The 26,742-nt window shown below is 38.4% G+C and overlaps 1 protein-coding gene across 4 annotated transcripts in view; it reads left to right on the top strand.

Moving 5' to 3' along the window:
- LOC138755653 (transcription factor E2F5-like) overlaps positions 1–26,742 on the top strand; it is a 27,704-nt gene extending 962 nt beyond the window's left edge. For 2 of the 4 annotated variants that reach the window (XM_069922031.1, XM_069922032.1), the window contains exons 2-10: positions 1,282–1,455; positions 10,904–11,013; positions 14,924–15,087; positions 15,381–15,422; positions 16,836–16,900; positions 21,433–21,694; positions 21,892–22,101; positions 24,414–24,458; positions 25,727–26,742. In XM_069922031.1, coding sequence (XP_069778132.1) covers positions 1,300–1,455; positions 10,904–11,013; positions 14,924–15,087; positions 15,381–15,422; positions 16,836–16,900; positions 21,433–21,694; positions 21,892–22,101; positions 24,414–24,458; positions 25,727–25,842 — 1,170 coding nt within the window. In that variant the 5' untranslated portion in view covers positions 1,282–1,299 and the 3' untranslated portion in view covers positions 25,843–26,742. The remainder of the gene's footprint in view (positions 1–1,281; positions 1,456–10,903; positions 11,014–14,923; positions 15,088–15,380; positions 15,423–16,835; positions 16,901–21,432; positions 21,695–21,891; positions 22,102–24,413; positions 24,459–25,726) is intronic. The other 2 variants (XM_069922033.1, XM_069922035.1) reach the window with 1 other exon arrangement.

The following is a 26,742-nucleotide window of genomic DNA, read 5'->3' as shown; positions in this document are numbered from 1 at the left end:
ACTGCTTCAGTTCTTCACCCCACTCCCAAGCTGTCCATGGCCTCAGACCAGTAAATTAGAGGAGCAACACTTAACTTTCCCTCTGGGCACTCTCCAACCAGATGACATTAACATTGGCATCTCTGGATTCCACTAGTGTACTCTCCATCCTCCCTCCCTGCCCATTTCCTCCAGCTCTCCATTCCTTCCCCCCGCTTGCTGGTTGCTCTCCCACCCTTATCCCGCTATTTCCTCCTGCCTTTGGCATTGTGGTCCTGCCCTTCCCCTCCCCCACCATTTTGTTCAAGCGCCTGTCTACATTTTGTCATAACTTGATGAAGGGATCAAGCACAAAGCGTTGGTTATGTATCTTGATCTGTATTGATTTTTAGATAGAATTTGAGTGATTTCACAGGTCTGAATAATGTTGGAAGTCTCAGCCTTGGTCGTTGCACACAGATGACCAAAACTCTAAATCTCCGTTTCCTATGTGAGTTTAGACAGCATACCGGAAGTGCGGTAATTAAAGAGGTGGGAATTGCAACGCGTGTCACCAGTATGTGCTATTCATTAGCTCGTTGTTCACAGAATGCTTGCAGTTAACTTTAGACTGCAGGTGTTCCAGGAAATGTACCGGGGCCTAGCAGGTAAAATATCAGAACGGGAATGGCACCTCAATCCCATTCCAACCTTTGTTCACAGCATGCGTTCCAGGAAAATGGCAATAATATCCTGGAACTCAGCGGCTGTGTGTATATAAAAAAAAACCACACATTTGATATAGAAAGTACACTGAGTTTCTCCAGCATTTTGTTTTTTACTTTTTTTCATTCCTTTCAATGCCACACTTGAGTGAGTGGCAATCTGTTCTGGGTGCAACGAAGCCTGCAGTTAATATGAGAGTTGCACCGTTGTCTATCACCAACACTGTTGCATAGTAATGAGTGAAAGATGGAACTGGTGAATAGCTGGCATAAGTAACACAATAAATATAGAAGGAAGCCTTTGTTTTCAGGTTTCTGGGACTTGCTTCCTTTTAAAAGGACATGCTGAACTGAATTAATTCATATAAAACTATATGAGTATCTGTTTGAAGAACACTGAAATTGTACACTTTTATTGTAAATGTAAGTTGTTTAATTAAACAGTCTGAATAATGTATCATAAATATGATTAACCAAATATTAGAGGGAAGGATTATTTTTAATTGGGTTGATGTAGAATGGAATTGTTGCAATTGTAGAATCTAGAAAACTAGTCACTGATGGAATGTTTTTTCCCTTTGATATCCATGGACTTCAGTTTTAACAGGGCCACTTGATGTCATATTTGTCCACATGCTGCCTTAATATATATATAAAAAAGTCACACACCTCACCTCTCCAATTCAGTTTGTTGGTCCATATTGAGACTTCTGGAGTAAGTGGACAAGGCGAAACCCAACCTGAGTCCCTGATATTGCTGAGCAGGTTATTGGTGAGTAAATGAAGTTTGATAGAACTGTTAATGACAATTCTTCACTTTGGTGATGATAACAGTAAGGAGTAGGAGTCATCCCTTTGGCCCCTCTAGCCTGCCCTACTATTCCTAAACCAGACTATCACAGTGCAGACCTTCAGACCACAATGTTGTGCTGACCTATGTAAACCTACTCCACATGGAGATCTTGGCTGATCTTCTCTCTCAATACCATTTTCCAGCTCTCTTCCCATATCATTTCATTCCAGTGATGAACTCAGTTTTGAGTACCATCAGTGATGTGGCTTTCTGAGATATAGAGTTAGAAAGATTCATCATGAGTAAAGAAAAAAAAAATTCTCCATTTCAAGTCTTTAATGTCCCACTTAATTTTTTAATTTAAATGTTTACATTTAAATTTAGACATACAGCACAACAGAACTACAGAACATTAAAACACAGAAACAGTTCTCTTTGGCTCTTCTAATCTGTGCCAAACCATTTTGTTGCCTAGTCCCACTGACCTGCACCCAGTCCATAGCCCTCCATCCACCTACTTGTCCAAATTCCACTTAAATGTTAAAATTGAGCCCACATTCACCACCACAGCTGGAAGCTCATTCCACATTCCCACCACTCTCTGTATGAAGAATTTTCCCACTCATGTTCCCCTTGAACTTTTCCCCTTTCACTCTTAACCCATGTTCTCTGGTTTGTATCTCACCTAACCTCAGTGGAAAAAGCCTATCTACATTTACTCTATCTCATAATTGTAAATACCTCTATCAAATCTCCCCTCATTCTTCTATGCTCCAAGGAATAAAGTTCTTACCTGTTTAACCTTTCCCTGTAACTCAGCTCTTGAAGTCCTGGCAACATCCTAGTAAATCTTCTCTGCACTCTTTCTATCTTATTGATATCTTTCCTGTAGTTAGGTGACTAAAACTGCACACAATACTCCAAATTTGGCCTCACCAATGTCTTAAACAAGCTTACCATAATATCCCAACTCCTATACTCAATACTTAGATTTATGAAGGGCAATATGCCAAAAGCTCTTTTTACAAAGCTATCAATCTGTGACACCACTTTCAGCGAATTAAGTATCTGTATTCCCAAATCCCTCTGTTTTACCACATCCCTCAGTTTCCTACCATTTATCTTGCATGGTAGGAAACCATGCCGAGCTCCAAGGCCACCCTGTTGCCTCCAACCTCCACTTGACCGACAAGCTGATCGAGAGCCTCCTGTGTGGTGCATGTTGAACCCTGCCCCCTTGCTCAGCCTGGCCGAGGAAGCAAAACAGTCTGACACTGGGTGACGGACGTACGGCTGGTGAGGACCGATGGATGGTGGGGGTAGGCCCGAGGCATTTTCTTAAAGGGACCGATATCAAAATGATTCTGAAATCAGGAAGATTCCAAGCAACTCCAGGTATCTAGTCCCAATGATTCTGGATAAAAGGTTAGGCACCTGTATAAAAAAAATCCAAGAAAAACCTCAAGAAAGAAATCAGGATGGCTGAAAGACATGAGGTTGATTTGGCAGAAAATGTAAAGGAAAATCCTAAGAGTTTCTACAGGTATATTAAGAGTAAAAGGATAGTAAGGGACAAATTTGGTCCCCTTGAAGATCAGAGTGTTTTTTTACACAGCGGCTGTGTACCATCATGCGCCATACAGGAGGCTCTCGATCAGCTTGTCGGTTAAATGGAGGTTGGAGGCAACAGGGTGGCCCTGGAGCTCGGCCAAAAAGTGGTCGGAGCCAGTGGCCAAGCAGGGCAGAAAGCTGTACATGGGGTGCAGAGCTGTAGGAGGAGCAGGTTGGCGGGGCGGTGGTGCTGAGCACCGACAGCTTTCAGGCACTCCACCAACTCATCAGATCCCGGCAGCGCATCACCATCTGTGGACTGACTGCCCCTATCTAACTCACCATGCCTGCAGCAGGGGTACAGTGCTACTGAGTTTACGGAGTGCTGTACCGGATTGCAGCGATGGCTCAGTGAGGAAGCAGTGGCCGTCTTTGTTACCCATAATCTGCCAGATCCAGAGTGGTTCCAGCTGCGTGGTGAATTACGGGAAAGGAAGATGGCCATTGCTCTCGCATTAAGCCAGCCGCCGATTCTTTCTCTCCCACCAGGTGCTCAGAGCTGAGAATCATCTTTCCACCAGTCCCACAGGGACTGTGGGGGGGGGTAACTCTCTGATAAATGGAGAATTTATTACGGGAACTTAACGTTACTTATGTGAAATGTTATCTACTGAGAAAAGTGCTGGATTTTGGAGGTTGTGGTTTTCAGAATTTCGGAGAAAACGTTAGGCACCTGTACTCAAGTTTGGATCTCAAAATGGAGGCAAGTCGGACGTTTGTTACTCAGGGCCAATACGTCATTAAACTGGAGCCACAGCACTTTGTCCACGGCCCACACCGCTTGCCGCAGGAAAATCTCATTGTCCACCACCATCAACACCTGGCCTGCACTCACCTTCCCTACCTCGAACACTGGGTCCGCCGTTGCCTTCGTGTCCAGAAAAAGTCATATTTGGTGGCAGTGGAGTTTCAGTGCCCTCCCAGCTCCTGGATCCCCGTGACTGATGCGCAACTTTTATATTTACATTTATTTTTTCTTTTTTTTTTAATTTATACTGTAGTTTTTTTTGGTCATGTGTACGGATGATCATAAGTTGCATTGTCATAAGTAGGATACCACCTGTACCTCATTGGCTCCATGTTGCCTATACCTGTTATACACCTCTCTCTTCGCCGAACCAGATCCCCAATATCCCTCGAAAACCAAGGTTCCATATTGCCTTCAAACCTTGCCTTTGATCCTGATGGAACATAAAAACTCTGTACACTTAAAATTTCACCTTTGAGGGAACTCCACTTACCTCGCACATCCTTGCCTGAAAACTATTTATCGCAATCCATGCATTCTAGATCCTTTCTCAGTTTCTCAAAATTGGTCTTTCTCCAATTTAGAATCTCAACCCAAGGCTCAGACCTATCCTTCTCCATAATTAACTTGAAACTAACGGTATTATAATCACAGGACCCAAAATGTTCCCCTACACCAGGGGTGTCAAACTCAAATTCACAGAGGGCCAAAATTAAAAACTTGGACTAAGTCGTGGGCCAAACTAAATATTTATTGAAAATTTTCAACAACATCTGCATGTTTTCTCTTCTTTCAACATGTGTTATGTTAAACTTTTTCTTATTAAAATAAATGTTTAATAATAGTTTTGGTTAAACTCTTTCCAGAAGAAGCATTAACAAATGAGAAATAAAATATTCAATCAATAATATTTCTCTATAGCCTTGAAGCTCCTTTTAAATGTTTTTTTTTTCACAAGCCAACAAGTCAAAAAAATAACAACTTTCTTCAATGACAAACAGGTTTGTCTTTTAAAATGATGAACATATAGTCTCCCTCCCATCTGTCTTGAAAGGTCCTATTTTCCGTCTTTCGTTTGGCCATTTTTCGTAAGGGGTTTATTACATGTGAGTTCGGCGACAGGTCGCAGATGCTAATGAAAGGAAAGAGAGGAGGTGGGGGCGATTAGCAGGCTGACGGGCCGGCGCCAACGCATTTGCAAAGCATTCTGGAATTTGTAGTATTAGCTGTGTATGCGCTATACTAGCACGGCGGCCAGCGGGCCAGCTCTAATACATATTTGATATGATCTTGCAGGCCAAATATAATTATATCACGGGCCAAATTTGGCCCGCGGGCCTGAGTTTGACATGTGTGCCCTACACATACTTCTGTCACCTATCCTGTCTTGTTTCCTAAAAGAAGATCCAGTATTGAATTCTCTCTAATTGGTACCTCAATATATTGATTTAGAAAACTTTCCTGAATATGTGACAAACTCCAAGCCATCCAGCCCTTTTTCAGTATGGGAGTCCCTGTCAATATGTGGAAAGTTAAAATTTCCTACTATCACAACCTTATGTTTCCTGCAGCTGTCTGCTGTCTCTCTACAGATTTGCTCCACCATTTCTCATTGACTCTTGGGTGGTCTATAATTCAACCCCATGAGTGTGGTCAAACTTTTCCCGTTCCTCAGCTCCACCCATATAGCTTCAGTAGACGAGCCCTCTGGTCTTTCCTACCTGAGCACAGCTGTGATATTTTCCCTGATGAGCAATGGCACTCTTCCCCCTTTCATCACCCACCCCCCCCAACTCCATTCTATTGCCAAAACATTGAGCTGCCAGTCCTGCCCCTCCTGCACCCATTTCACTAATGGCCACAATGTGATAATTCCTCATGCCAATCACATTCTAAGGTCGTCCCCCTTTCCTACAATACTCCTTGCATGTGGTTCTCAACCTTTTTCTTTCCACTCACATGCCACTTTAAGTATTCCATAGGCACTCTGTGATTAGTAAGGGATTGCTTAAGGTGGTATGTGGATGGAAAGAAAAAGTTTGAAAATCACTGTTTTTAATCGTACCTAATTGACTTGTGCACGGTTTCATAACTCCAAAGGAAATGGGCCAATGACAATTTTTCTCAAGCAAAATATTTCAGTAACAATTGGGTCCAGAGCAGTGATTCTCAACCTTCCCTTCCTACTCACATACCATCTTAAGTAATCCCTTACTAATCACAGAGCACTTATGGCATAGAGATTACTTAGAGGCATGTGAATGGAAAGAAAAAGGTTGAGAACCATTGATATAAATGCACCTGAGAACATTTCCCCAGGGAAAACCCACGCAGACGCGGGTAGAACGTACAAACTCCTTACAGACAGCGTAGAATCTGAATCCGATCGCAGGCGCTGATTGGCTACATCAACTGTGCAGCCTTGTTATTAAACTGTGAACCCTAGTATTGTGGACATCCAGGGGTAGCACCCGCCCTGTTGAATCCTCAAAGAATGGTTTATGTTTCAATGTATCACTTCTATTCTGAATTCCTCTGACCTCTATAATCCTTTCCCATTTCTGGCACTTTCATTGCAGTGACGCTCCTGAGCAAATATTCTCCCCTTTTGTTCTGTGTCAGTGTATAGATATATTTTTAGGAGATAAATTGGGAATGGGTTGTAGAGTAAGTCACATACAAACACTTTAAAGCAGATCTTATATAAAATACTGGAGCTCTGCCCATGCTAGACATGTCGGGGCCAACAGTCTTTGCAAGAGCTTTCGAGAGTGCTTAAGACACTTCACTTTGTTGTTTACAATAAGGCACAGATGAAATAACTTGTTAGAGCCACAGATTGTCTGGAGCTGTTCTAAGAGGGTCATGTGGTTTTGCAAGCAGTGAGAGTCAAACAGGCTTTCTCTCAGAGAGAGAGAGAGATATCACTTCTACAGTGTTACAGCCAGCAACAGCAGCTGGGACTGGAACAGGACAAGCTGGCAAACTTGTGGAAACCCCATGGTGGAAGATGGGTTGATTCAGCCTGGTCAAAGCCTTTGTGGTTCATGCAAGAGGAGAGGACTGGCTGTCTAATTTTTCACTTGGAATAAGAGAAACAAATAGGAACTCCGTGGTGACAAAGAAAGAGGTTATCATTTGGAGAACCCTGAAGGGGCAAGTTTCGTCAGCAAGACACTGAAGTGGCTGATGGAAGTAAATCTGTTGTGGATGTCCTGGAACAACAAATCTCTCTCTGAAAACTGACAAAAACCTTCCTGAGTGGTAACCATTTACCTTTCAAGCACCAAAGCCTGGTGAACTTTATAAATGTTAAATTCTGTGCACAGTATAAGAATTGCCTGATACTGTTGAACTTGGAGGAATGAGAAGTGAGATTGGACTTTTCTGAACTTTCATACACTTTACATACAGGTGGGCTTAGAATTAGAAGGGACTTAAGTTAGGTTAGCTAAGTCAATAGTGATAAGTTAAAGTGTGATTCTGTTTTCATGTTTAAAGATAATTAAAAGCAACTTTTGTTTAAATAACCTTTTGTCTTGGTGAATATCTATTCCTGGGTTGGGGTCGTAACATTTCCCTTTATGACATTATGTTTTTTTTTTTTCTTTGGCTTGGCTTCGCGGACGAAGATTTATGGAGGGGGTAAAAAGTCCACGTCAGCTGCAGGCTCGTTTGTGGCTGACCAGTCCGATGCGGGACAGGCAGACACGATTGCAGCGGTTGCAAGGGAAAATTGGTTGGTTGGGGTTGGGTGTTGGGTTTTTCCTCCTTTGCCTTTTGTCAGTGAGGTGGGCTCTGCGGTCTTCTTCAAAGGAGGCTGCTGCCCGCCAAACTGTGAGGCGCCAAGATGCACGGTTTGAGGCGTTATCAGCCCACTGGCGGTGGTCAATGTGGCAGGCACCAAGAGATTTCTTTAGGCAGTCCTTGTACCTTTTCTTTGGTGCACCTCTGTCACGGTGGCCAGTGGAGAGCTCGCCATATAATACGATCTTGGGAAGGCGATGGTCCTCCATTCTGGAGACGTGACCCATCCAGCGCAGCTGGATCTTCAGCAGCGTGGATTATGTGCAGACAAGCCAAACAGTTTCTTTTCTGAAAGCTCTTTCTCAAGCAAATGCAGGAGAAAGATTATGAATTATTTCAGTGTCTTCCATCTTGTCATCCAAGGCTCCAAATGCAAAGAAGTTTTACTTTGCCCTTTTCCCATTTTTTCCTGCAAAACAATTCATTCCAGACTGAAAAAAACAAACCCTTGCCAGTTTGTCACATTGAACCACTATGGTTAGTCCACAAGCTTCATTTCATTTGAAATTTCAATTTCCCCATTCCATTCTTTATTCTGTTGAACTTGTGTATAAACCTGAGGGACAACACCCCAGCTTTTGTTTAGGTATTTCACAGCATTCTGGATTTAGCACTAATTTTGAGCAGAAAAGTAAGCTGGGTGCAGTGTCATTACAGTATCAGTTCACCCTCTCTGACTGAATTTTTGACATCCTCGTCGATAGTGTTACCTCCTCCACACTGGCCATCAACTCAGTCATCTCAGGCTGTCGGCTTAGTCCTCTACTGTACTCTCTGTACACTCTTGACTGCATTGACAAGTTTGGCTCCAGTGAGACCTACAAATTTACTGACGACACCACTGTGGTTGGCCTAATGACTGAAAATGATGAGCCAGGATACAGAATGGAGATTGAGAATCTGGTTGGGTGATGCCAGGACAACAATCTGGCTCTCAAATTTACCAAGACCAAGAAACGTGTTGTTGATTTTAGAAGGAAAGGCCATGGACCACACAGTGTACTACATTGATACGATGGATCCTTCAAGTTCTTGGGAGTCCATATTCCAGAAGACCTCTCCTGGAGCCAGCACATTGAAGCAACTGCAGAAGCCCTCTTCTTTCCAAGGAGTCTGGGAAGATTTGGCATGTTGTTGAATACTCTTCTATAGGTGCACTGTTGAAATTATACTGACTGCTGCATCGTAGCCTGGTTTGGTAATTCGAATGCCCGGAAACACAGAAGGTAGCAAGCATATTCAGGTCAGGGTAGGCTCCAAACCTCCATCCATTGAATATATCTATGTGAGGCGCTACCTCAGGAAGGCAGCCAACATGATAAAGGACTCCCATCACCCTGGTCACAACATCTCACTGTTACCTTCATGGAAAAGGTACAGAAGCTCAAAGAGGATTAAGAATTTTTTTTTCTAAATGCATTCAGGCTCTTGAACCTCCTTGTTTTGCTAATCAGGGATTGTCTGCACTAATGGAATGTCACTTTTTTGCACTAGATAATTTAATATTTTTTTATTATCTTTCTTTGTATTTATTGTCCCTTTATAGTTCAATTAAGTATACAATTGAAGTTTTAAAAAAATTTTCATAGTTTTACAAAATAGCTCAGCTGAAGCGAGTATTTACATTGTACAAAGTGTGTGACAATAAACTCAACATTCATCATACCAGTACTACACGTTCTTCACCTTCCCATTATTCACCCTGATATGAAGAAGCATAAAACATTACTGAAGGCCTGACAACACCAAATCCAGCAATATTTTCTATTTGGGGGTCAAATGCACTTAAATGGTCCTTCAGATTGCCACCTGCTATGGCTGCATTTTTAAAAATCAACCTTTATTAATAAAAGTGACGAAAGCTTGTGATTTGATTTCCTTTAAATAATTTTTTTTAATGAGAAGAGATGTTTTAAAGTAATTTTAAACTTTATTTATTATTTTATTTGTGTTTAACAGATTCACTGGGTGTTGCTTGGGATGTTGAATGACCAGATAATATTGTGTTTTTGTTTCTTTGACAGAAGAGGATGTGGGGTGACCTGATTGAGTATACAGTACAAATTTATGAGAAGCATGAATAAAATAGATAGTAGGAAACTTTTCCCCATTACAGATCTGTCCAAATAAAAAAAACTCATGGGCATAGCTTTAGTGTTAAAAGATCAGAAAGTTTAGCAGGAACTTTTCACCCAAGTCAGTGATTAAAATCTGAAATAACTGAGGGGCTGGTTAAGGAAGGAACCCTCACAACTTTTCAGAAATACCTGAAAGAGTACTTGAATTGCTGTGGCATGGAAGGCTGCTAGTTCTTTCTTTGGCTTGGCTTCGCGGACAAAGATTTATGGAGGGGGTAAAAAGAAGGCTGCTAGTTAATTGCTGGTAAAATAGCATTGTTAGGATGGTCATTTGATAGCCAACATGAACTCAATGTGGAGCATAACTACTTCTGTGACTGGTGTTTAGTGAAAAAAGCCTTTAACTTTGTATGAGATGTCAGAAGGTCATCAGGGCAATTTGTGTACAAAAATTTGCCTGGCTGCGTAAGGCCAATGTGCCACTCGTAGATCATTCTGTTTTACAGCAAGGCCAACAGAACATTTGGTGATGTGGAATTCCCTGAGAGGGAAATACAGGATATGAATCGGGTTAAGTACATTTCAGCCCATTAATTTTCACAACCTTGCATCACCAACATTGCTCATCTTTATTTTTACGTTTAGTCGATGTTGGTAATAACCTTTTACTTGTGCAGTTGCTATTTTTTACTTTGGACCATTGAGATTGAACTCCAGCCTTCTACTTAATCTTCTCTCTTGTTGTCCCTTCTTTCTCACCCACTCCACTTTCCTGCTTCTGTACTTGATTAAAGCCTATTGAATCTACAAGTATGAAGATTTATTAACAACTTGAAGTGTTAGATAAGAGCATGAAGGGTATTTTGACAAAATTTACACATTTTACTGAAAATTATGAACATATTTTTCTACAGATTTTCATTCTTTGGATGATTTACCATCCATACCATGTCATTTTGCAATTCATGTAAGAATTTAGGGATGTGAGAATTTTACCGTAATAAGCCCAGTATAAATATTTTGGGTTTTTTTGTGTGCTTATATTCTGCTTTGATTAGTATTTGGATTTCCAAAATTTCAGTGTTATATGTTTTCTGATTTAATAGTTCCTTGTTGAAATTATTTCAGTGCTATGAGGTTTTGGGTATTTTTTCATAACCACATTTTTAATATTAATTTACAGGCTGCTGATATACTTGCAGTAAGACAGAAAAGAAGAATCTATGACATCACCAACGTCTTAGAAGGAATTGGCTTAATTGAGAAGAAATCAAAAAACAGCATCCAATGGAAGTACGTTAAACTAACAAAAGTTACATTATAGAGTCCTTGATATAACACAGAAATGAACCCTTTGATCCACCAAGACACCACTTAATGTCAACCACTCTTCTAGGTTTCTGTAAAGGGCACTGGACAAAGTGGCGACTCTGTCCCCCTTACAGTGGACAAAAGTTAAAGAATTTCGTGTATGCTACATTTGAAATGTAGTATTACATGACAATAATGGAATCTTTACCTTTTGTACTGATCATACGTTGAAGCCATTCATTACATTCTCCCCACATTCCCTTTAAATACCCCAGATTCTACCAGACACTAATGCAAAAGAGACATTTAAGTTATCTGAGTGATCATTTACATTACCTGCTTGCATGTCTTTGGGAGGAACTCCACATGCAGAACATGCAAACTCTACTCAGACCACGCCTGAAGTCAGCATTGAACTTGGATCTCTGGAGCTCTGAACAAGCTGTGACACTCTGCCACCCCTTATATTCTAAAGTTAGATTCAGGGGTTGTAGATAGCTGTTTGCATGCAATTAGAAATTTAAGATGGGATGAAGATCGGCTAGAATCCAGGAATATGTGAAATTGGCAGAAAGTTTGCAAGTAATTTTAAAGTAGAATTGGATCATGATTGATTTCATATTTATTGTCAGAGTATATACATGACATACAAACATGAGTTTCTTTTTCCTGCAGGTGAGGCAGAATTACCACTTAAAAAAACTACACAACTACACATGTAAATGAATAACTAAATGCAAACAAACAAACTGTGCAACAGAGAGGGGAAAAAAATGAATAAAATGCTGAAGTCAGAGTCCTGTAAATGAATCCCTGATTGAGTTTATTGCTGAGGAGTCTGTTGGTGGAGAGGTAGCACAAGCTTGAACCTATACCTCTTTTCTAATGGTAGCAGAGAGAAGAGAGTGTGTGCTAGATGGTGTGAATCTTTGTTGATTGCTGTTGCTCTCCAATGGCAGCTTACTCTGTAGATGTTCTTGATGGTGGGGAGGGTTTTGCCTGGGACGTCTGTGTCCTCTACATTTTGCAGGCCTTTACGCCCAGGGGTATTGATGTGCCCATTACAGACCATGACGCAGCTGGTCAGCCCACTTTCCACCACACATCTATAGAAATTTGCCAGGGTGTCCAATGTCATACCAAACTTCCGCAAACTCCTGAAGAAAATAATAGAAAATTTCAGAAGGAAAGATGAAGAAAGGCAATACCAAAATTTGAAAGGGAGTTAATGAACAGTGAGATACGCAGGTGGACATTGTCTTTTATGAGAGAATGTCAAGTTAAGGTGTTTAAAAAAAAAAAAAAAAAAGAAACAAATATTGTATTTAGGGGTTTACATTTAGTGATGAAAAAGTAGGTTTTCAGTTTAACCTTTATAACCAGGTTTTTGGAAGGTTGTCACTGTACAAGAATTACATGAAATTGAAAATACTGAAAATTATGATCCTGCTCTACTAAGCTTTCTGGCATCTCCAGTGTTTTCCTTTTGGTTGCAGGATGACTATAATGTTTTTGGGAATGTTACCATCTATATGGTGGACAAACATCCCTTGTGCAAAAATAAACAATAAAGGTGGATTTCAAAATTAAAGATATTATTACCAAAAAGGAGAAATCTGAATATTGAGATCAGTTTAAAATTCAGCAAAGTTGGATTTGATTATTAAGGGAAAAATAGAATGTAAGGGTAAGCTTGCAGAAAATGCAAGAACTGTTGGTAAAACCTTCAAAGGGTTTGTGAAGGAAAACAAAATTAATAAAGATAAATATACCTTACAGTCAGAAGTATAAATTTATGATGGGGAACAAAGAAATAGCAGGAATGTTGAGGAGCAGTGTTTATTGATGGGGAGAAATTAAATGCAAATGATGCTGGGGAAAATAAATGGATAAAAGCACTATAAATCCCAGGTGCTTGAAAAGCTTCATTCCAGAGTATTTGAGGAAATAACTTCAGAAGTCCTTGAAGTGGTGGTAATTTTCTGATCGTTTTGGAGTCTGGAATAATTCCATTGATTTGAAGGACACCTAATGCAGCAGTATTTCAGACAAAAAATATCAATTATAGACTGCTTAGCTTTGCATCAGTGATGGGAATGTGCATCATGAATGATGTAATAGCAGAGCACTTGGAGAAATGTGACAGGATCAGAGGCCGTGTGTATTCATGAAAGGGAAATCATGCTTGACAAACATAAATTTTTTTTGAGGATGTAAGTAGAAGAGCACCATATATTTTGGCGTATAAGTCAAAACCCCTTTTTCAGCCTCATTTTAAGGGTTCTATGGTATAGCTGGCATATAAGTCAACCACCATTTTCTGGCTGCCTGAGGTTCCCCATTGACCGGCATAAACATCGACCCCCGTAGATCGCGCGTGTTGATCTGCTGAGCATTGGCTAGAGGTTATTGCTGTCATGGAGGGTCCATCGACACAATGCAGCACATGATGAAAATAAGAAGTGAGCTTTAAGTTGAAAGTGATAGAAATGGCCAAGAAAACCAACAACTGCGCTGCTGCAAGAAAATTTGATGTGCGTGAGAAGTTGGTGAGAGATTGGAGGAAGAAAGAGGAGACTTTAACAAAAATACCAAAAAGGCAAAGTTCTTTGAGAAAAGGAATCACTCGTTGGCCAGAGTTGGAAAATCACGGTGTAGAATGCGTATGTGAACAGAGGCAAGATTGCTACATAGTCACACTAAATAAAATTAGAATATTTGCACTGCAAATGTGGGCCAAGTCGGACCCAGACTTCAGTGATGATTTTGAGGCTACTGTAGGCTGGTGCAATTGTTTCATGAACAGGAAAAATCGGGTATTACACCCAAAAAAAACAAAATTGCACAGAAACTACCAAAAGACCTTGATCATAAAGTAAGTTTTCACCAGTTTATTATACGAAACCAGCAGAAACACGAGTTTGTTTGGCAAATGTCGGAAACATGGATGAAACCCCCATGAATTTTGACATGATGGGCAATAGAACAGTGGAATGGAAAGGTGTTAAAACTTCAAACCAGAAGTACAGGCCACGAAAGGACCAGGTTTATTGTGGTGTTATCGTGTATGGCTGATGGGACAAAGTTAAAGCCCATGGTAATCTTCAAACGCAAAATTAAACCGAAAATGAAATTCCTTGCATGTACATTTGTACATCTTCATGAAAAAGGATGGATGGATGAAAATGGTGTAAAACCATGGATAGACAATGCGTGGAAGAAGCAGCCAGGCGGTTTACGCAAAGAACAGTTGTTGGTCTGGGAATCTGACTGCTCCAGGAATGGAATCTACAGTCTGACTTGTCAGTGTCTCTGAAGTCAAATGAATAGAATTGTTGCAGTAGTAGCAGAAGCACGAAAATCTGTTGGAATGTAATTTTTTTTTTTTTGCTTCAATTACTTTTATTCAGTTGTCTCACCTGCACACGTCCTGTGAATTTAATTTCTTGTGGCTGAGTTTAACTTGGTAGTGTTATTTTTTATTTATGTGCAGTATATTGTTTGATGGTCCAGTGTCAAAAATGGTCTAAAATCCTAAGGTAAAACAAACATATATAACAGCGGTTTCTCTAATTTGTCAAAGCAGATCTGTTTTAAAATGCACGTATAATCAGGATTTGTAGGTAAATGGTGGATTCTGTTATTGAATTTTTATTTATTTGATTATTTTTTTATCTATTAGTTGTTTGGAGGATTCACTAAACAAGTATTGTGAGCAAATAGCACTTGTCTATCTTTTAGATGGTCAATAATGATAATGTGAAAAGCTGCTTTTCTAACACAAGGTTAATTAGTTATACTGTACATGTTGAATGAAGGTAAGCCTTTCCTAGATGTGCAAAATCATTTATCTGCTACACTCTGGCTATGTCATTTTTGTTTCTTTTAATAGGGGTGTTGGTCCTGATTGCAATACTAAGGAAATTATTGATCGATTGAGATACCTAAAGGCAGAGATTGAAGAACTGGAAATGAAGGAAAAAGAACTGGATCAACAAAAAATATGGCTCCAGCAGAGTATTGAAAATATAACTGATTATACAAATAATAATAGATATCCTTTTTTTCTGAGTTACATTTTTTATCTAAACTTTATGTAAAGCAGTGAGATTCTGATTGCTAGAGATTAATATTGTATCTTAAATTATAAATTCTTTTGATCACTTGAAATTTGAAACAAATTAGCAAACAAGTAGTACAACATGAAGGTTTTGCTTATATCTTAATTAAAGTCTTGCATAACTAATAAAATTGCTGCCTCAGATTCAGTGACCTGGGTCCGACTTGCTTCTATGCTGTATCTCTATGCCTAAGATTATCATTTGTTATTTTCCTTATCTGTTTTACATTGGCATATACAACTCATGAAGATGTCTGCAATTGTTTTCAAGGTTTGTTAATACCTGTCCTTACAATTTTATGCTTGTCTATTCTCAGAATGCTAAATTGGATCCCCTTCCAAATGGTATTTATATTTGCTCAACATGCTTGCAAGCATTGGGTGGTAGTTTTCTGAAGCAATGCCATAGTGATAATGGTCCAGAGACCACTCTCTGTTTTTTGTGCATCCTTTTGAGGAAATACATAATCAGCACCTGAACATCATAAGGAACGACACCTTATTTTCCGTCTGGACACTCTCCAGCCAGGTGTCATTAACATCAACTTCTCTGATTTCTGCTAACCTTTTCTTTCCCCTCCCCCCTTCCAGTTCTCCCCTCCCTTCCCCCTCCACTCACCTAAATATCCCTCCTCCCCCTGATCGCTGCTGACCCCTCCCTCCGCTATCATCTTCCTTTGCCACCCCTCCCCCCCATCCTTTTGATTGGAAGTCTACTGACACTTTTTCATACCTTGATGGAAGGGCTCAAGCCAGAAACAGCAGTTATGTATTGTTACCGTTGCTACATAAAGGACCAGCTGAGTTTCTCCAGCATTTTGTGTTTTTTTTTTAAATTTCCTAAACATCTCCCTCTGGTGTATTTGCATAAGAGCTGTTTTCAGCACCAAACTGGAACAGAACAAGTATAATGGTTAACACAATGAATTATCAATATACTGTATCATGCTCTTTATTTTGATAATTTTTATCCCATTCAGTAAAGCTTCTTGGTGTGTAAATGATTTCCAAGTCTTTTACCTTGGTAGGCCACAGTGGTTTTAGCTATGGGATTCTTACCTTTTAACCATTAATTTGTCTGAACCTTGTGAATACTTTAGTTTTAAAGTTCAAGTGACAATGAAGCACTTGGAAGCAATAAAATTTTCCAGTTTTCAACAGCAGAGAATTCAAATACACTACATTAGTAAATCATTATTAGCAAATAGAGCTTTTAGAGCTGTATTTTCAAGAATTACAATTCAAAATGTCATGTACTAATATAATTTATGAAACATTAAATTAGGTTTAAAATTAATGTTCTTCACATATTTGAGTGGCTTGAGGAAATTAGGCCAGATTTCTTACCCTGGAGGAATGAAAAAATGCATTGCTTTTCTCTTTTTCTGAGAAATACTGGCTTTTAGGAAATGAGTAAATTTAAATTGATGAATAATCTTAATATTTTTTCTGATTTTTTGCAATTTACTCAGAGGCTTTAAGTGTTTAGAATTTCTGTGGAAAATTCACAATCTTTTTGTTGTCTATGTAGAAATTCTCAATCCCCTGTGAAGAATCAATAACTTCAAATAAGTGTTTCATATACCTTTGATTCCATTTATGTAAATACTGAATAGTAGAACCTAGATTCAGACACCAAGTTCATACGAAACAAAGTTCTAATCCATTCGTGGTTTCATAACAGGTGATACACTCCTTGCCATCCAAGCCCCTTCTGGTACACAATTGGAAGTTCCAACTCCTGAACTGGTATGTTTCACTCGAATACTGTGCCTCTTAATTGTCAACATTTGAATGAACATTTTAAGGTGGCAATGTCCACTTCAGTTTTAATATTTTTATGCATGAGGAGTATGATAACAAGTTGTAATAAGCAATCAGTAAAGTTAAATTTCCTGTTCACGTATCCTTCAAAATTCCCACACCCCTATGATTAAGCTGTGGTATGCATTTGGAGAACTCTAATTGTAACATTGTTTAAAAAAAAACTTATCACATGTTCTGTTTGTGTTGCTTGACTTTGGATCGGAAGATTGTAAATTCAAATCTTGAAAGCCATCATCGAGCGATAATCCAATTTTTTACTGAGGGATTGTTGTATCCTAGGGGTATCTTCTAATGGGCTGCTGGTCTGAGACTTTTGTAACTGATCAGGTGACTGTTAAAGTCTCATTAAACTATTTGAAGAAGATGGATTTTAGGTCTCATTAACCTAAATATCGGTTTATTTATCATATTACTGTTTTCAGATACTTGTAGTAGTTGTATTTGCATTTGCTTGCATTTCACATCATTCATTTTGCTGTGATGGTTTACTATGAGAAGGCCTGAATGGTGCTCTTCAGTTCTGAGTTGTGCAGTTTTGGAAATAGGTTTTTATAAAAATCAGGAACTGCAATTTGAAGGAATTCAGAAATAATTAGGAGATGTAGAGCAACTTTAGGACAAAATGAGTATTAGATTTAATCTCTTATTTTGAAACTGCATCAGCCTAGAGTATTGCTTATTTTTTAATATTATTTAAAATTTACAAACCACAAAAGAATTGACAACGAATATTGTATATCATTTTGAAGATACAAAAGAACCCCCTCTCCCTTACTCCCACCACCCCCCCCACCCCATCCAATAACCCCAAGAAAGAAAAAAAGAAGCAGATTTAAACAATCACAAATGCAATCAACTGCCATGGATCAAGACACCACCACCACAACGAGGTGCAAGAGATTCAAATTTTTAAACCCATTTGGTCTAATTAAGGGCTCCATACTGTCTGGAAAAAATGATAATTGTCATGTAAATTGAGTTATTTTTTCCAGTAGAATACAAGATTTCATTTCCATATGCCATCTCTGCAATCCCAAATCAATCTCATTTTTCCAAGTGATAGCTTTACATTTTCTCGCAATAATCTTAAAAATGCAATTTGATACATAGTCATTCTTACTTTTAAAACTTTCTCCAGAAATTCCTTGCCATATCCAAAATAATTTAACACTATCACATAACCAAGTTGAAAGTAAAAAAGAACCTAGTTCTTTGCAACATCTAAAACATAAATCTGAAGAAATTAAATTATATCTCTTTAATTTCTGAGGTGTTAAATACAACTGATGTATAAAGTTATAATGGACTAATCTATATCTCACATTAACAATGTTAGTCATACTATCTTTACAAATAGTTTTCCAATCATCTTGATCTATTGTTATTCCCAAATCTTTTTCCCACTTTAATCTTGATTTATGAATGTCTAATTAAGGCATTTTTCTTTGCAATAATTTATACATTTCTGAAATAAATTTATTTGTACTACCTTCCGTAAGTAAAATTTCAAATTTTGATTGCCTTGGTAATCTTAAAGTATGTCAAAAATTATCCAATAGTAAAGCCTTAACTTGATAACAACAGAAAAAAGGTATTGTTTGGAACATTATATTTTTCTATTCTTTGAAAAGAAATAAAGTTACCAACTACATAGCAATCTTGTACTGTCTATCTTTACCTCACACATGGTTAAGCAACATACAAGAATATCTGAAAGGGCCCCGATAATTTTTTTCCTAGTTTCCCACCACATCCAAGGATACATTTGGTCAGACCAAATTTATCCATCTTTATGCACCTCAACACAGCCAGCATCTTCTCTTTCATATGTCAAAATGTTTCAGGTCAACACTGTTTTCTTTTCCAAATCCTCACAACATCCATGATCTCCTCCCATGGTAAATACAAATGAGTGGTATTATTTTTTAAACCAATCCATGTCATGCAGCTCCACCCCGATTACCACACTGAATCTTGGGGACTTAAATACAAATAAAGAAATACCAGTATGTTAGCTAACAGAGCAGCATGCATGGACATAGAGCTTGAGAGCTGCTTACGCAGGCAAGGCTCTTCAACTCTTCCTCTGTTACATTGATAACTGCATTGGTGCTGCCTCCTCCACACAAGATTACCTTGTTTATACACTTTGCTGTTAACTTCCACCCTGACCCAAAGTTAATCAGGTCCATCTTTGGCAACCCTCTCCCCTTTTAAGAACACTGTCTCCATTTCAAAAGACAAACTATCTATATACATCTTTTATAAATCCATTAACTCCCATAATTACCTGATGCCTCTTCTTCCCACCCTGTCTCCTATAAATGATCTATTCCTTTCTCAATTCCTCCGTCTCCACTGCATTTACTTTCAGGTCTTCTATTACAGGTCATCTGAAATATCTTCTACCGATAAGAAATTCTGCCTGGCCCACAGGAAAAAGAATCTCAGGGTTGTATTGATGTCATGTATGTATTCTGACAATAAATATCAACTTTGAAATGTGACTTCCCCTCTACTGCCGTTAACTCAGCCCTCATCCACATCTCCTCTATTTGGCACACATCTGCCTTGGCCCCTTCTCCCACCCTAAGATGCAACAAGGACAGAGTTCCCCTCTTAATTTACCTACCACCTCACCAGCCTCTGCATCCAACATATTATTCTCAACAATTTCTGGCTCCTACAATAGGATCCCACCACCAACACATCTTCACTTCCTGCTTCACTTTTCTTATGGATCACTCCCGTCACACTCTCTTGTCAACCAATCCCTGTAACTGTTATGAGCCCAGAGGACCCATAAACCCTGCAGCAATAGATATTTACCAAGACAAATGGTTACTTAAACAAAAGTTGCTTTTAATTATCTTTAAACATGAAAATAGAATCAAACTTTAACTTATCACTATTGACTTACTTAACCTAACTTAACCCCCCCTTCTAATTCTAAGCGCATGTGTATGTAATGTGCGTGTAAGTTCAGAAAAGTTCTTTGGTTCACAGTCCAATCTCACTTCTCATAGCTCCAAGTTCACTGGTTTCAGGCAATTCTTATATTGTGCACAGAAGTTCACCAGGCTTTGGTACTTGAAAGGTAAAGTTCTTGTCAGTTTTCAGAGAGATTTGTTGTTCCAGGACATCCACAACTGATTCCTTTTTAATCAGCTACTCCAGTGTCTTGCTGACGAAACTTGCCCCCTTCAGGGTTCTCCAGATGATAACCCCTTTCTTTTAGATCACCACAGAGTAGCTTTTTGTTTCTCTTATTCCAAGAGAAACATTAGACAGCCAGTCCTCTCCTCTTGCATGAACCACAAGGGCTTTGACCAGGCTGAACAAAGCACTTACAAACGTGTCTTCCAAATGGTGCTTTCCACAAGCTTGCCAGCTTGCCCTGTTCCAGTCCCAGTTGCTGTTATTGGCTGTTACACTACAGAAGTGATCTCTCGCTCTCACTCACTCACACAAAGCCTGTTTGACTCTCTCTGCTTGGAAAACCACATGACCCTCTTAGAACAAGTTCCACTTCAGACAGCCTGCGGCTCCAACAAATTCTGTCATCTGTTGCCTTTTTGTAAACAACAATCCATTAGTGAAATCTCTTGGGCACTCTCCAAAGCTCTTGCAAAGATTGTTGGCCCCGACATGTCTAGCATGGGCAGAGCTTTAATATTTTAAATAAAATCTGTTTTAAAGTGTTTATATGTGACCTATTCTAATAAATCTTTCCCAATTATACTATATACTATCAAATGACTGCAAATAATGCTGCTCTTACACCACTTCCCTCACCACTATTCAAGGCCCAAAACAGTCCCTCCAAATGAAGCAACACATCTTTAAATTAGATTATATACTATTTATTGTCATGTAATAAAACAGAAATGTCATTTTACACAAATTTCCTTTAGTCTGCCATAAGGCAGACAATGATTCACCATTAGAATTGCCCGGCACCCATTACAGTAAGAGAAGGAGAAGCAAAAGAGTCTCCTAAAAGTAATAAGGATGGGAACAGCTTAACACAGCATTCAAGTTTTATTTTTATAATATTTAAGTATTTCAATTGGAACATGCTCCCAATAATCAAGTCACATGGAGCAGTAAATATGGGGTAACAAATTTACTGTCAGTTGATCAACTTGAAATAACCTGTAAAAGTATTTGTTCTTATGCATATTATATGACATCAGTCCTATTGCAACATGATTGACCCTTAACCTCTGAAATTTTTCTATTATACAAATTCATTGTAATAAATGTTATAACTTCACCAGACTAGAGTAATGGATGGATGTGTGATAAATGTATAACTTTTGTTGAGACTATTAAAATGATCGCCATATCAACCTTATGTTCAAGTACTCAAAAGATTAACCAACATCTTTCTTTTGTATTTCATATATTTAAATATTGATTTTTTAATATTTATATTCTCTTCCCAATGAAAGGGACCGAATGGACAAAAAAAATACCAGATTAATTTGAAGAGTCATTCAGGACCTATTCATGTTCTTCTCATTAATAAAGAGTCCAAGTGCTCGAAGCCTGTTGTATTTCCAGTTCCCCCACCAGATGACCTAATACTATCACAACAAGGTCTTGGAATACAATCAACTGCTCAAAAATTCCCTTCGACTACACCATCAAATCAAGTTGCCTCATTAAAGGAATCATATGTTGCTCAAGTTCCATTAAATAGACCACCATCTGGTAAGTGACTGAATGTTAGTGACATACATTGATGTATGTTATGATTAAATAATAAAAGCCTCCAGTACAATTTTCATTTGATTGTGTGTCATATATGACGATATAAAATTGAACTTTGCTTGTTTTTGGTAAGAAAATGCAAGATGATGTCTATTTCCTATGTATTGATTGAAATGTAATAATTATTTTAAAATCAGATTGTGGCATCCATTTACCCAATATTGCACCAGAAGTCCCTTACTCAAACATGGCAGATGCGCCAGAAATTTACAGAAGGGCAACAGTTGAATCACTCCAGAACATTCAGGAGCAAAATGGATTACAATCATTGCTTCCAATAGATGTTGCGAGCATTTTCAAACATCCACCTACATCATGTGAGCACACAAAGACAGAAGGTTCAAATGGTAAGAAAAATATATGATAGACAATCTGGAAGATGCACAAATAGCATCTCCAATTTGAGTATGAATGATTTTGTTCTCTTTTTATTATCAGGAACATCTCAACAAGTTGTTTATCCAAATTTAAAGACTTGGCAAATATTGTAACTGATTCATTTTCTTGAACTGAGGCAATGAGGAGCTGCATTACATTAACCTAAACAGGGCCAAATGCTCTTCCTCCACTACAGTATAAAAGAATTAGTACTTTATCATGTATATCATTTTTTGGTTTAGAATTAGTGCAGGTTGTGTAGGCTGGTTCAGTATCTTTTGTCGTTCATTAGCTCTGAGGAGAGATGTGCAGTTTTCTTGAGTATCGCATGATAAATAACTGCAAAATACTGAAGAATTGACAGCAACTGTGTAATACCCAGGATGAGTTGCTGTCTTCAAGACAATTTAGCAAATATTTTAATAATATTATTCAATTGGTGTTTTATTCAATTGAGTAGCCTGTGCTACTCAAGTTTAAGATAATTGGACTGGTTGCTGTTGTCAAAAGTTAACATTATTTATCATTGTATAAACAATACAAAGTGCAAACTACAAGTACAGTTTCAGAGGAGGGTGAAGATTGAATCCCGTGGCCTGTGCATCAAGTAGTGGCTGTACTCTATTCTGGATTATATTAATTTGTTGGAGTATTAGTTTATGTGCACTAGTTTATGCAAATATTCTTAATTCTCATGACAAGAGCTGAACTCCTGCCACAGCAGACCTTTTTCTGACTCTGATTGTTAGAGTTGAGAGATAGAATTCATTGGTAAATACATACATGCAATATAACCATATAACCATTTACGGAGTGGAAACAGGCCATGTCGACCTTTCGAGTCCGCACCGGTTCACTAGAACAACTCCACTAGCTCAACTAAACTGCTTCCCTGCAGTTCTTTGGGAAGGTTGATCGGGGTCCGCATTCTGCCTGGTCTGTTTATGATGCTCGCCTCACTTTAACATAGCAAATGCCCTCTGGCCTAGATAACCAGAGAGGTGTGTAAAAATATCGAGAAATTGGAAATGGTCAGTGAGCCCCAACTTTGCCACCATTGTCCAGTGTGAAAATTAATAATCATGTGGAACAAATAAATGGGTTTTGAAACTTTCATTCATAAGTCATCGATGCTGATATTCAACCAATCAGAATGTCACATAATAAAGCTTGCAAACAAAGATGCATCTTCCTACTCTGAGCTGACGTTTAACTGCACACACAGACCTCTTGCACAATGCCTGATTGGAGAAGTGGGGGATAAGAATCAAAACAAAGGAAACACCAATTCATAAAGAACCGTGCAGATGCCATAAACCTGAAATTAAAACAGAAAATGCTGGAAACACTCTGTGAGTCAGGCAGCATTTTGTGAAAAGAGAAACAGTACAAGGCTAAGATGTTTTTTTACAGAATAACTATTTCTCTTTCTACAGAAACTACAGCAAATTAGCTCGTTTAACCCATTTCATTCTGCTTTGTCTTCAGATCCTTTGAATTTCTTTTCTGTTCAGTAATTTTCTAATTCTCTTTTGAAGTTTCTTAATGACTTAGTACCCTTTACCCTCTTTCAAGCAGTCCTGACTATTGAGAACATTTTACTTGTCTCAGCTTATAATGGCAGTCACATTAAACTTGTTTTCTCTCTCTCATTTTAATAATTTCCATTATGTTATTAACTTCATCTAAATCCATAATAATTTAAGCTCTGTGAAATCGCAGTCTCTCAAAGGAGAACAATTCTGAGGTCCCAGTAAATTGGCGTGTCAGCGACCCATATTTAAAGTCGGGTCGGGTTGGAGTATTCTCTCTGAACCAAGAAAAGCCTTTTCAGTGCGACCTTTCACATAGGGACCTGACATTCTGGTGCAAAATGAGTCGGGACCTGCAGCGTTACAGCGTCGGTATCCCAGGAAGGCAGATAAGCCTTTTACACAGGAGCTGATGCATTGGCTCTGATACCACCTACTTTGGCGGGTAAGTACTGGGATGAAAATTACCCACTCCCCAATACCATGTTGGTCATGTTCGCACAGGTAAGTCAAACAGTAAAAAGGCAATTAAATACTGACTTTCAGGGGCAGTGTGAAAGCATGTTAACAGAGCTCTTGAACCCTACCTTCTCAGTATAGGTTCAAGGTTCCTTTATTGTCATGTAATAAAAACAGTGCAATATTAAAAGGAATTTGCTTTAGTCTATCGTAAGATTAGCCATTGGCAGAGATATTAGTATTTTATCTAATTTCTCACAATACCTGTAAAGCTTTTTTTTATGTTTTAGCTCCTCTTGATGGAGACATAATTGATGAATTCATGTCATCAGATGGTAAGTTCATTTTATCAATTGCTACTGTGAACTATAGTTTTGTTGTCTCGAAGCCCTGCCAAGCTCCCCTAAGTTTTTTTTTAAAAAGATCCTTCAAATCCCTTTTTTTTTTAAATTGCTCCACCAAGTGAAACATCAAAAAGGGCTGTAACTTCCAATTGTAACAGTTAAGTGACACTCACTCTGTTGTTTGACATTTTGAACAGCATACTTGGCTGAGGGAAGCAGGAATGAGATGCATTGAACAAAATCATGAGGTAGTTTCAAGCACATTCTGCCCAATTACACCCAAATTATAGGAAAAGATGAGATTTAATCAGATGAAGATTACACTAAATAGCAGGGCAAGCTCATGGCAAAGTGATAATTCTTGCTCCTAATTCTTAAGCTTGTATGCAAGTTCAAGTATTGTCTTCATCCTGAGGGAATCCACACTGACATGCATTTTCAGTGGCAACCATTGTTGAGAGGGATGGATCATGAGGTCAAGGGGCAGCCTCTACTTCAGTGGCTGCAAACAATAGTGTGTTCTCAAACCACAGCAGCTGAGCAGAGATACAGTGGGAGTCACAGCATAACCTGTGGTCTGATCAAAGTTCAATTTTTCTTTTTTTGCATTTTAGTATTTCTGCCAGCTTTCCTGTCAAAGGGAGAGTGGTATCACCCAAGCAAAGAAGCCAACTTGGTATGACAAATGTTTGGAATGAGGATTTAAAAAGTAATTGGTTGCAGTCATTGTAGAATAAAGATATTAATGAGTTGTGGTTTGATGTTTCAATTGTTAGTTGCTCTCACACTCACAAGAAAAACAAAGATGATTCTTTTTCTCTTGCTCACTTGATGTAACAGTCAGAAGAGTTGCAAAACCTAATACTTCTGCAGCTTTCAATAAACAACAAACCTGGTTTAGAATCACCATGCTATTTGTACCCCCACTTATCCTCCCTAGATTTATTTTCCCATGGAGAGTGCTGCATCTCTTGATCTTACAGTTGTGGCAGTTGACTTCATTGAGTTGGGAGAATAGAAGCATGTGAATGTGATGGTTAAGGATAACCTCATTGACATCAGAGATGCTCCTGTGATCACACAATTTATCAATATTCATTGAGGCTCAAAAATGCGAGCAGGCAATTTTTAAGATTCTGCAACCAAGGAAGTGCATTCTGATTGAAAGACAAAAGAGTTATTTACAGCAGGTGACTAGTGTTTTGATTGCGTTTTAAACAGTTATTTTCCCCCAGTAATATGCTCTGTTTCTCTAACAGTGTTTCCTCTTCTTCGACTTTCTCCTCCACCAATTGATGAATACAGTTTCAACCTGGATGAAAATGAAGGTGTCTGTGATCTTTTTGATGTACAGATTTTGAATTGTCGATTTTAACCTATGTCACACATTCTGTGATGTCAAATCTACCTCTGGACCACCAGTTCAGCTTTCAGAAACTATTATTAGTTTGTCAAAACAAAAGTTTAAGGTTTCTGAACTTGTGTCCTTTTATATGTTTAAGTCTTATATGGACATTTTTATAAATGGTTCAGTTTTTTTTATAAGACTGCCAGGTAGCACACAATTGAATGTGATACTGACAAGGAATAGTCTCCTTATTGTTAATACAAAAGTATTTGCTTCACTAATGACTTTCCTACTGCCTTTTAGACAGAGTGACAAAAAAAGAGATTATCTTATACACTGCACATTTTAAGTGCCTTTGATTCTTGCACTTTAGGAGAAATTTTTGTCTTGTAATAATGACAGGGAAACCTGCCTCATTTTAGAACTGATTTAAGTAATCTCCTAATGTGCTGTTAGTTTACCACAGGATGTGTTTGTCTTAAGAGCATTAGATCAATTTCAAATCAGAGGAGATTTAAGACAGGATATTTGAAAGCTAAATGCACCCAAAAGACCTGACGTTATCCATCTGCAATGTTTTTCATTCCTACAACATTTATTAAAATCTAATGGTGAAGAGGTTGGCAATCTGATTAATCAATGATTGGACTGTGACAAGTAAATTGACTTTTTGGTAGTTATTGCAGTAACTAAATGTGGCCGATCTTCTTCATCCCTCAGTTGGATTTGTGAAATAACTTTGATAACTAGTTGGTCTAAGTGATTGTTTGGGCTTAATTACTTTGTACATCTTGCAAAATGTTGACATTTGCATTTTCTACACGGAACCATTCACAAGCAAGAAAGTTTTTCATACAATTCAGTTTTTATATTTACCAAAGTTGTGTACTTTTTGTAAAATAAAAGGTACATAAGATAAAACTTTCA

Source organism: Narcine bancroftii, chromosome 2, assembly GCF_036971445.1.
Source record: "Narcine bancroftii isolate sNarBan1 chromosome 2, sNarBan1.hap1, whole genome shotgun sequence".
Lineage (NCBI taxonomy): Eukaryota > Metazoa > Chordata > Chondrichthyes > Torpediniformes > Narcinidae > Narcine > Narcine bancroftii.
The sequence above is the reverse complement of the archived record's forward strand: the minus strand, read 5'-3'. Positions and strand labels throughout refer to the sequence as shown.